Genomic DNA, 12,122 nt, shown 5'->3' with positions numbered 1-12,122 from the left:
TCTTGGTGGTTCCAAATTTCTTCCATTTAAGAATGATGGAGGCCACTGTTCTTGAGGACCTTCAATGCTGCCGACATTTTTTGGTACCGTTCTCCAGATCTGTGCCTCGACACAATCCTGTCTCGGCACTCTACAGACAATTTCTTCGACTTCATGGCTTTGTTTTTGCTCTGACATGCACTGTCAACTGTGGGACCTTAATAGAGACAGGTGTGTGCCTTCCAAAATCATGTCAATCAATTGAATTTACCACAGGTGGACTCCAATCAAGTTGTAAAAACGAGTCTCATAGCAAAGGGGCTGAATACTTATGTAAATAAGGTATTTCTGTTGTATATTTTTAATAAATGTGCTAAAAAATGTAAAAACCTGTTTTCGCTTTGTCATTATAGGGTATTATGTGTAGATTGATGAGGGGAAACCATTATTTAATCCATTTTAGAATAAGGCTGTAATGTAACAAAATTTGGAAAAAGTCAAGAGTTCTGAATACTGACTGAAGGCACTGTATACCTATCTGTAAGCTACTTTATATTCAAAATCAATCTATAGCTCATTTCCTGTTGATGTCTCAGCATTACATGGGAATTGTGGGTAATAATGTGTTCCTTCTGTGAAGGAGGCATGTTTTCCACGAGGGGCATGAAACTCCTCATGGAATTGGGCCAAATCCATTTATATACTGTAATTGGTATGATTCAAGGAAATGGTTGTCATTTCATGGCTCTTAGTCTGATTTTACCACCCTGTTTTCTCTGAGAAACCTACACAGAAAAACAGAACAATCACCTTCACATGACCTTGGGTCTTTCAGGAACTAGCCAATCTGTGGAATAAAATAGAGTGATGGTCCAGGGCACTCCGTCAACAGAACCTCCCACCTATGTTCCCAGGTCAGTACTTATACCTTCGCTCCACTGTGGCTGAGTTTTTTTTACGTCACATCAGTTCTTATGCAACTCAATTCTTTCTAGCTTGACCTGACGTTTCTGAAGAAGGTCGAGGTTGGATAAAACCAGATGGAGGTTTGAGAAATGGCAGGGCTAATGGCCTATATGTACCCAATGGAGACAACCTCTCTGCCAGGCTGCTTTCTAGAGACAGTACTGTTGGTGTCTGCCTGCCTATCCTCCTACTTACTAGCTCTGCTACTTGTGGTGTCGTCTGAATGTACATTAGCAGTGACATTCGAGAAAGGTGTAGGAAAAACGAATGATGTAGCTATATGTATATTATTCACATATTCTATATGCAGTATGAGATTACATTTACCTAATTGGGAGAGAAAAAAATACATCCCACTGGTCACACACTATTTGAATTGTATTTTAATTTACCTCTTTATTTACGTTGTTGGCATGACGTTGACACAATGACATTGATTCAAACATACCATTTTAGTATCAACATTGAAACAAGGTCAAATAAAATGTCATATGAATCATGTGAAATTCAACAATTTCAACCACCCCAATATACTGTATATTGAATACAGGATGTGGAATTTAAAATGCAATTTCAACATATACATAGTTCTGATGATTAGGTTGAAATTAGATTGATGTAACATCCTGTTAGTCAGGTTAAGTCATTGTACAAATTTACCCAAATTTCAATGTTTACAACGCTGGTTAAAATGAGATGAAAACAGTACTGGTTGACTTTTTGCAAATCCAAATGTGTTATCCACGCCAAAATAGGTTGACAAATGAAGTTGAAACAACGTTGATTCAACCAGTGTGTGCCCAGTGGGATAGCTTAAGTTATTAAAAATTCAGACAAGTCTGATTAAAAGAAGAAAAAAAATCAAGATAGTCATATACACAGAATCTGATAGTATACACACATGGAATAAAACAACAATTGGTTATAACTATATAGAAGGCCAGTATTATAGGATCCAGTACTTTGTAAAGATAATGTCTGATGGAGAAATGAAAATCCCACATCAATGGACACTGGATAGATGAGATTACAAATAATCTGTGCTTTTCATCAGCAAGCGAATCAATTAGATTTCTTCCAAAAAAATAACACTATCATAAAACTGGTCGTTTGGCTCCAGGATCCCCGCTAACAGTCCATCATGACATGTTCATGTTGCTGTCAGAATCATCTCGTCTTTATCTCAACTTGCTTCCAGACTAGAATTTATTTAGATATAGCATGGGTTAATATTAACCTTGCCTGACAAACCTTGGAAACAATGTTTAACTCTTAAATTTCCATCTCTGTAGTACCATACATAGAGTGAAAGGTGCCTAGACGAGATCACTTTTTCAGACCAATGCAAAAATCACAAATCAACGTCATTATCATGGACAAATCCAAGTAAATGCCAATAGAAAACAGCTCAAACAAACGAAAATGCAGCTAGTGTACTGTCATTCCAGGTTCAATGTTTGACGTGACCGAACTTAAGTTGGCTAGCTATGGACACGAACGTTATCCAGCCTGCATAGCAACCATTTTGTTTAGCAGAACAGACGACCGGTCTTTTGCATAGCAACTACGCAAAAGAAAACCATTAACGACTGGTTCGCATCTGTAGCAACATGACCGAAAGAACCAAGCAGATTTCTGTCCGCACTATATCTTCTGGTGGAAGAAAGACATTTTATATATATTCACTTATCAAAATAAAGTTAATGTAAATATGTGAGTCATTGTTATTTTAATATGTTGGTAACACATTTCTAAAAGCAATAAGGCATGCAAGGCAGTGCTGCATCATGAATAGTCACAGGCAAATGGGTTGACTCTGTTGGGCCGAACAACGCCATTTACCTGTGACTGTATTCATGATACACCACTGCCTCTTGTGCCTTATCACTAACTAAACCCTCAGTATTCATTCAAATGATGTGCTTGTTTCAAACATCAATGGATCCCTAGGGTGCCACCCTTTTAAGATAAGCAGAGCCTAAATTAACATACTATACCGCTTTCACACTAGTGAGCCGAGTACAGCACTGACCTGGTTAACAATCCACCCGAGTTGCTGGAACCATGCTGGAAAGGACAATGTCAAAGGAAAATACGAGCCAGGAGACAGATGGGATCAGCACGACAGTGTGAAAGAGGGTACTAATGTAAACTGGAATGTCTGTATGGGACATCTTTATTAATTTTCCTGACTCAAACCATGGCACGCACTGCCTGAGATCGCATCAGGGAGGAAGATCATGTTGCGATGTCATTTCCTGTGTCTCCTCTTTGTCGGGTTACCGTGGTTACACGGCTGTTACTCCTTGGCATTGTCTGTTGCAAAGGCTTGGCTGGCCACTACAACCCACACCTGAATTAAAATCTAACCTAACTCATGAATGTTCAGCCATTCCCAACAGATAAGAATGATATTAAGACTGCCTCTTGTGCCTTATCACCAACCAAACCCTCAGTATTCATTCAAAATGATGTGCTTGTTTCAAACATCAATGGATCCCTAAGGTGCCCCCCTTTTAAGATAAGCAGAGCCTAAATTAACATACTTAAGACTGCCTCTTGTGCCTTATCACTAACAGAAAAGTTGTTGCGCCAATGTCTTTCAGTGCCGGCAGTGGGTAGTTTGGGTTAGAGGGGATTGGGGTTCTCTCAGTCTTCTACACTCAGTCAATTACAACTGTCTTGGCATTCCAGTTTTCAGAAGTCCAGTTCTTGTCCCGCTAGTCCAGTTCTTGTTCCTGGTTTTAGGCCGTCGATATCAGATGAGGCAGTCTCATGTTTAGAGTGCTACTCCAGGACATCAGTCGAGTGCCACTCTAGGACATCAGTCGAGTGCCTTCCCCATAGGACAGGGCTCATCTGGATTTCTCTCTTAAAAGGTCAGTGGCTCACAGTGCACAGGGAAACAAAGATAAGCAACATGTAGTGTGCCGTGGCATCCGACTAGATTTCAGATGCCCGGCAGAATGGTGTCCCAGGTCTCTGCCCTGACCTCACAGGCTGCCCTTGCGAATGGCGCAGACGTCACAGACGCGGACAGGGTGGTCCCAGCCACGGGAGGGCACGGGGCGGCTCTTGGAGGAGCAACCGCTGCAGACACCCTGGCCACACGCCCGGCAGTGGTGCTTGGACATACTGGGGGTGAAGGCTTTGCTGCACCTGTGGCACTGCACAATCTGGAGGTCGGGGACCCAGTAGTCAGGCCGGGCCACTCCTTTCACAAAGCCTGGAACATGGAGAAATAAATAGCTCTCTTTATAAAGTAGTTGCCGTTGAGTCAGAGCAGAGGATAAAGACTGTAATCTTTGTGAATATAATATTAAAATGCTGTAACTTGTAGATTACTATCTGCATATGCTGTAAAATGTCTATGGTTTCCAAGTGTTTTTGTGAATACACAGAGACATGTGTACTAGCTAGCTTTATTTGTGATGCATTTCTTAAACACGACGCTGGCCCCAACATGACTCTAGCCGTACTCACACAGAGGGTAGTCCACTGCAGTGGTGACCATGTCTAGAGTAGACTGGGCCACCTCTGTCACCCTGCGGGCCATCAGCCCCCGCGGCTCCAACACAGCCACTACAGGACACAGAGAGGGACCAACAGAGCCATCAGGACCACTGGAATACATTTTCTTTGAACCTCTAGTCAACCAGGAAGTCCCTTGAGATGAGTCGTCTCTTTCTCGAGGGAGACGTGAATGAACACTTACTATTCACATCAAACACCTCGGTTGTCTCCCAAACTGAACCCTATTCCCTTTGTTAGTACTACTTTTGTCCAGAGTCTAAGTAAGTCAAGTAAGTAGGTAAGTCTTTGGCAAGTAAGCGTTGTCCGACCCAGAACGGCCCACCCTGGTCAAACGTAGTGCAGTATGAAAGGAACTGGGTGCCATTTGGGATGCAACCCTCATTCATTCATTACAAAAAAAAATAAAAAATACATTTGACTAAAAACTGATCCTGAATCAGACTAAGGAGGAGGTAACATCAGCTTGTCCATTAACATCCATGACCAAACACTGATCCTAAATCAGACTTTGGGGGAGGTAACATTAACTGGCATCCTGACCCTGGTTGGTGGTGTCGGTCCCTCCCTGGCGGTGGCAGGCGTCACAGACCCGGACGGGGGTGCTTCCCCAGCCCCTCTCGGGTACGGGCATCCTGCGGGTGGAGCAGGCCTGGCAGAAGCCCTCGCCACACGAACGACAGTGGTGCTTCCTCTCTGCCTCCTCAAAGGGCTTCTTACAGCAGTGACACATCTGGGGGACAGGCACAGAGCACAATAATGATTAGAATGTCAAGAGCCCGTAGTCAGAACTATACACTCACAACCATACCAAACAACTCTGTTCAGTGCCACCTTTGAGAATTACAGCCGAGTATTGATTTCATTCACTATAATGATATATTGGGTTTAGAACTAACGCTGCACTGGGTCTATTGCCTCAATAAAAACAGCAATTCTTAGGGCTCTGCTATCTGTTCAAAAAGCCTGTGAGTGTGTTGCTGGTCTAGATGCCGTGTTGCTGGTTCGATGATGCTGTGATGACTCACGGTGATGTCTGTGTTGGGTCTCCAATAGAGCGGGGCCACCTGGTCAGTGAGCCAGGACGTGACAGCCTTGGTGGGGCCCGTGCTGTACTCAGACACAGACTGGATCACAAAGTTCATCCCATCCAGCATCCTCTGGGCCGCATTCTGGTGGTCTGTCAGGAAGGCCTCAGACTGGACACACAAAGACAGGGAGAGCAACGGTCAGAAGGAGGCCATCTTTGAATGCATTTGATATCCATGTTGGCAGTACGTGTTCATCCATTCATAACTGATGATGACCGTGACTCATTGAAGTACAGTGTGCAGAGTTGACGTTGCCAGTGAAAGTAACGTCATCTTTATTAACCTTTGACAGGTGACATACTTTGAAAGTTAAATATATTCCAGAGACTTTGCGCATATATTACAACCTGCTGTCTCAAATTCCTCTAAATATTCTCACTGATACTTCAATTGAGCTTGAGTGACGGTTTGCATGTTGTGCCCATCAGTACAACGAAGAGTGTGTTGGACTAGGAAGCTCTGCTCACCCCGTCCCAGACGTGTTTGACCTCGGGCCGCACCACGCCGCTCTCTGGGTCCTGGTTGCCCAACCAGTACTGCCGGCTGCGGTAGATGATGCCACAGCTGCCACACTCCAGGACATACCTGGCAGGACAGGGGCACCGTGGTGGGGGAAAGGATGAGAGGGGGAAGAAATATATAGTGAATTGGCTTCGATGGCAGAGTGGATTCCGTGTTTGGACGTGTGTGTATATCTGTGTATGAGTGGTACTTCATTGAATGGATTCGAGAGCCCTGGTTGAAAGGGACATCTTTAATGCCATTGTAAAAGTTAATATGTGTGTGTCTCAGTGTCTGCAAAGAGTCCAGATTACGTCGGCAACTCACCCAGACCAGGCGTACTTCGCCAGCCCAAACCAGGGGTTGTCTGTGGAGGCTGAGGTTTTAGGGATGACAATAACCTCCCTGCCCCCCTCATAGCACCTCTGCGTGGGTAGGACCAGATCAGGGAGAGAGCACACAACATATGATTACGGCTAGGTTCATGCATTTCGCTTGTACTACAAAACTGTTCAACACCATCTCCACAGGATTCAAGCCTATATCGTATATAGAAGAACACTACTGTCAACTTTCTTTTCAGATCACATTAATAAGTCTTTATTGCTTTCAACTGAACGTAATTTCTCTCTCGTGTCCCATCACAGACATAGACCATATGTGAAATGGAGATGAGGACCTTGCAGATGAGGACCTTGTTGTTGTACTGGTGAGCGTACTGACACAGTCCGTCTGCCAGGTGAGGGACCCTGTCTCTGAGATGGTTCATCCCGTTCTTACAGCGGATACTGAGGGGAAAGAGAACAGGGAAAACCCCTATACAAATCAGAAGGACGGTTGAATCCATCCATCACAAACCTAACACCCAAGTTACTTGTGTAAAACGTGAAGGTGTACAGAAAATATTTGGCTGAACATCTGTGACTAACGCTCCCATGTTGGTGGATGGCCAAAAGGCACTTCTTCTTCTCTCCTAGCGGCTTAACACGTTAGACGTGCATCATAACACATTTATAACAGGGACAAACAAGGCTTTATACTCAAGCAGCGAGAGCCTGTTAAACCAATACCTATTTCTGGATATGAACACCAATCCGTGTGTTTAGGGAAAATAGTTGGTTTCTAATCTAGCTCAAATTTCACAAGTGAAAGAAGACACTCTACTGTACAGAATGAATACCCATAGAGGGGTATGATATCCATATGACAAACCGACTTTTATGCTTCCTTTGTGGCAACCCATCTGGGAGGGACACATATCCTAGCACTATTTTCTCGCGTGCAGCATGTGAATACACCATTCATTAGTGCACACTGTATCAAAACGTTCTGCAGTGGAAAATGGTTTGCAACGAAAACGAGAGCTTCTATTGGACAATTTCAGGTTAGTCCCTCTCCATTTACTTTTGATTCATGTGATAAGAGTTACTCTGGGCAGATACATGCAGCAGATGCAGGTAAGTCACTTACTTGCAGCTGAGGCAGACTGAAGAGCAGGTGAAGTATTCGTCAGGGAAGAAGGAGTAGAGGGGTATCTTGTCGTCAAAGATCTCCCCACAGAACCTGTCACTCAGGGCCTGGAGAGGAGGGGAGAAGGAGAGAGATGAGGAAACCAAGGGGTGGAAAGGGAGGAGCCAAGCAGAGTCATGAGGTCAAAAACAAACAATCAGTGGGTTTTGGAAAGGCCTATTTACCCAGACAAGCACCCAATTCCCATAAAAATTCACTAGTACTGGCATTACCTGTCTATCAAACAAATGAATTATGCAACAATGCAAAGAGATATCAACACACACAGACCTGCAAGGCACTGAAGACGATGGCCGGTTGGCGGGGCGATCGGGTGGCAGTGTTCCTGACTTGCTGGCGTACAGCCTCCAGGAGCAGAGAGTAGTTGGTCGGTGGAGTGATGGTCTGTGTGCCCACGTACTGCACTGAGCTGAAGGCCTCTGTACCCAGGCCCAGGTCATGGAAGCGCCTCTGGAGCTGAGTGTCTGCATAGCCAGGGACATCTGTTCGCTCTGTGGGGACAAAGTAGGACATCGTCATGGGTTGAGTTCACCCACCCACCTGACTGCTGTGTAAATGGTGTAGTATGTGTGGGTGTGGGTGTGACTGAAGTAGCTGGGGAATCTGTATCTGTGGATGTGTCTCAGACAGTGTGACGGTTAAGTATGATTCTGACCGTACATAAGAAAATGTTGGTGTGTTGTTGTTAATTTCAATAATAAAAATGGATGTTATTTATCCCTAAGGGGCTATTACTTTGGGCAGATGAGTCTGCAACAACATGACAGCATACCCCAACCATACCACAATGTGTTGCCTAACAACTCAGGAGCAAAATGTTGTGTAATGCATGCACAGAAACAGATGATTGCATGTGGTGCATGTTAGTGACTGGGCCTCTCCTGTACATACCATGGCCCAGTAGCTGGGTGTGGGTGGTCTCCTGGAACACAATGACCGCGGGCCCCAGGGAGGAGAGGGGAACGTCCATGCCACAGCGGCTGGAGAGGGCGCGCAGCTCGGGGGTGAAGTGCTTCAGGTAGGCCCCTGAGGCGCTGCTTAGGAACTGGAACATGTCGTTGTGCAGCCTTTCTGCCCGCGTGCGGTACACCACCACGTCCGATACGGCCAGCACCTTCAGCAGCAGACGCATGCGCTGGTTCTGGTTGGCCGCCGCCCCCAGCAGGCCCTCTGTGTCCAAAGCCACAAGGCCCAGCCCGGGGTCAAAGGCGGCCCACACGCCCACCGTGCAGGAGCTGGGGGACTTGGAGGTGTAGAACACAGTATCACCGCCAAACAGGATGTGGTTGAGGGTGTGGGACTTTCCGTCGCCCGTGTTGCCAAAGATGGAGAGGACCTTGACACCCAGCATGTCCCCGCAGCCCAGCCTCTCCAGGAACTGAGCCTCATCATGGACCTGGGTTAATGTTGGAGAGGATGGGAGATCAAACTATGTTATAGGCAGCTGTAAGATGTTATGTTGGCAGATACATGCCAAATTACTTTACCTGTAGGAGCAATTTTGGCTTATGTAGTTGTTGTGTTGTGTATATAGTTTGTCTATATTTATTCAATTTAATGTGAACACTAGGGGGCACTATATCAACTTGGGTCATGGGTCAAATGTATAGGCACACAGGTGACCAGGAAGTATGGATGCACAGAGGTATGGAGAAAAAACATGCAGATGTTATTACCGTAGGTGCATATTTTTAGTTTGAATGTGTTAATGGTGAGCAGGGTAAGAAACCCACATAAATAGGACAAAATGGCTCCTACATTACCATTTGGCCTAACAATTATGTTATGAAAGAAGGCGACATTACGCTGACTATAGTGATTAGTAGCCACAAGGCTCAACCTTACCCTTATTCGTGACTCAAATTGCATTGCATTACATTGAGCCATTGCATGTCACCTTTAGCCCTGCGGAGAAAATGTCCCGACGATACCCAAATCACCTGTTTAAATGCAAATACGCTTCGCATGCGCTCCAGTTTTTGAAACATTTGAAATTAGAACTTAACATTCATATAAGCGAGAGTTTTTAAAATTCTAATACACAAGATACTAACTGTATGACGTTTTAGGAAAGTTGCAAAAAACTATCAAAGAAATGCATACAAAGATAACCCCAACCCAGCGAAAATTATTTATGCCTGTTTGAGTAGAAAGTGTACTCTTTCGCTTAAGGATTATGTGCTCGCCAGGCATTAATGGGGTTGTAATCAGAGAGTATATGCTGGAGAGTGTGGATTGTAGTTGTTCTTATTAGATATTTCCCACGTGTCCAAAATACCATTCATGTCTGTCCCATTAACCAGATGGAATTCAGTTAACTCTAACAATATGCTGTTCAGAGAATCAAAAAATGTAGGATCATATGAATTTGAAATGTACACATTAATAAAAAGGTCATTTTCTTTTTAAATATTTAATACAAATAAAATGTGATTTGATTCACACTGAATTGCACACCTACGCAACCCATGTCTCAATTGTCTCGAGGCTTAAAAATCCTTCTTTAACCAGTGGATTTAATAAGTGACATGAATAAGGGATCATAGCGTTCAACTGGACTCACCTGGTCAGTCTGTAATGGAAAGAGCAGGTGTTCCTAACATTTTGAACACTCAGTGTATGTGCTCTATACTATGTACAAAAAAGCATGAAGATGTATTTGTGAGAACACTGCTGCCAACCGAGACTACACTTCCTGCCCTCCATATTCAGCTTCCAACGACCCCAATGGAGCAGAACTGGGACGGAAGTTTAGTACCTCGACTGGTGGCTGACGGCTGTGCTTTTGATAATTATGTCTGTGCTTTTGATAATTATGTCTGTGCTTTTGATAATTATGTCGGGTGCAAACAGGATGCAACGTTGATAAACTGCATACAATATGTGTATATTTTGTATTTGAAAGACCTTGATGTGAACGTTCCAACGGTTTCCAAAACTATGTTGCAAGCAATGATTATTCATGTTTCTAAATGTTATAAAACAAGAGTGTCGGAATTGTAGTTCATTGATCCAGGTGTGGTCCTGATGTTCAATTGTGAACTCAAGGACTGGGTAGCTAGCCACAGCCTCTTGGGCTCCAGAGAGCTAGGCTCAATTCTACAAGACAGTTAATTAGCTTCAGTCTAGACTTGCGTGTGGCTTGCTGCTTTTAGCAAAACACTAGTGTTGCTCCCAATTGTATTGGGTTGCACAAAAACAGTACACAGGAAGCCAGAAGTTATATACAATTCCATTTCAATGGTGCTGGTGGGCAGGATGGTTTGTGATTATGGTGGTGGGAATGAGATACAGAATATCTAAAGGATCACATTATTAAACAGGCTTTACAAATGTGGGTCTGTTGATGACCCACTTCCTCTCTGCATACCTCTAGTCAAAACGATAATTTCGATATTTTGTCTCAAATACCCCCCCCCCCCCCCCCCCAGTCGTAGTGACCAACCATCCTAACCACCGGTGCAGTAAATCAAAATTGAATTGTATTTAATTTCCGGAATTCCTGCGGGCTGTTTTTGTGCAACCCAATATAACTGGGATCAACTTGTATGTAAATACACAATCATTGCTAAAAGCAGCTAGAGTGTGGTGCGTTTGCACAGCCTGATTCATTAGGGACTTTCCTGAAAGGAAACAAACAATACCAGGCATACTGACATACCATAGACTTAGATAGAGGACTAATATTTATATATGTGCCATTATAGTGTCTGTGATAGTATGGGAAGCGCCATTGAGGCTACAACCCATAGGAAATCCCCACCCAGTTGACTACTTTAAAATGGCGGAATCCCACAATGGCGCTGCCCATGTTAAAACGGCCCTTTGGCCACTAGAGGCCTCTATAATTATCTATGTAACAGACATCAAGGTATAATACTCCTGCCCTTTTGAAAACGAACCATCTTTAACGTTAACATTGACTAGCTAGTCATACTTACATGGCTAAAGTTCCTTTCAAGTGAACTGCGCGTCGACCATTTCGACGAATTTGCTACAAAACAAGAATAGCCTACCAGTACTGTTCAATGGCTAACATTACCCGTCGTAATGTTAGCTTAGGTTAGACGAGGCCCATGTCAAAATAATGAGTAACGATAGCTAACTAACACCGTAGTTGGCTGTTAGTTGTGCAAGACGGGATGGCAACGTGACATATTTTAACTTTATTAACACAAACATTACAACTGGCTAATGTTACCCTTTGGTCAACCAGATGGGCTTTGTTTTCATTCTGCCTAGCCAGTTAACGTTTGTTGCGTGCTAGCAAATCGACGTCGTTACCTGTAGGTTTTCTTGTTCGTCAACCAAAAGAAAACTCCGACCATTTTCCGAGTGTTCTTCTGTTGTTTTCATGTGACAAAGCGATACCTCCTCCATTTCTTTCATTAGTACTTCGGACATTGTTATTAAACCATCCCTGGCCTGACCGTAGCAGAAACTTCCCCCACTCCGGACAACAACAATACAACGCGTGGATTGGCGAGGGAGGAGCCATCAGCAACAGAGCACGGAAAAGACTAC

The 12,122-nt window shown here is 44.1% G+C and overlaps 1 protein-coding gene across 1 annotated transcript; it reads right to left on the bottom strand.

The window, feature by feature from the left end:
- Positions 1-1,315: 1,315 nt before the first annotated feature.
- Positions 1,316-12,084, bottom strand: LOC110507563 (zinc finger FYVE domain-containing protein 1). The gene is made up of 11 exons (XM_021587629.3): positions 11,883-12,084; positions 8,490-8,994; positions 7,869-8,089; positions 7,539-7,645; positions 6,748-6,856; positions 6,396-6,493; positions 6,035-6,152; positions 5,505-5,675; positions 5,020-5,209; positions 4,429-4,527; positions 1,316-4,171 (listed from the first exon to the last, which is right to left on the bottom strand). The coding sequence occupies exons 1-11, from the start codon at positions 12,000-12,002 to the stop codon at positions 3,939-3,941; spliced, it is 1,971 nt and encodes a 656-aa protein (XP_021443304.1). The 5' UTR covers positions 12,003-12,084; the 3' UTR covers positions 1,316-3,938.
- Positions 12,085-12,122: the final 38 nt, after the last annotated feature.

The sequence above is a fragment of the Oncorhynchus mykiss genome, chromosome 27 (genome assembly GCF_057628025.1).
Source record: "Oncorhynchus mykiss isolate SJ-2025 chromosome 27, ASM5762802v1, whole genome shotgun sequence".
Classification (NCBI taxonomy): Eukaryota; Metazoa; Chordata; class Actinopteri; order Salmoniformes; family Salmonidae; genus Oncorhynchus; species Oncorhynchus mykiss.
Note: the sequence above shows the minus strand (reverse complement) of the source record. Positions and strands in the feature narration are given on the sequence as shown.

What these genes read in the sequence shown, in the direction of transcription:
- LOC110507563 (XM_021587629.3), bottom strand. Translation starts at nt 12,002, where the DNA reads ATGTCCGAAGTACTAATGAAAGAAATGGAGGAGGTATCGCTTTGTCAC. An exon ending in ACGAACAAGAAAACCTACAG is followed by an intron (nt 8,995 to 11,882) that starts GTAACGACGTCG and finishes ACATTAACCCAG; the next exon opens with GTCCATGATGAGGCTCAGTT. An exon ending in GACCCAACACAGACATCACC is followed by an intron (nt 5,210 to 5,504) that starts GTGAGTCATCAC and finishes CCTGTCCCCCAG; the next exon opens with ATGTGTCACTGCTGTAAGAA.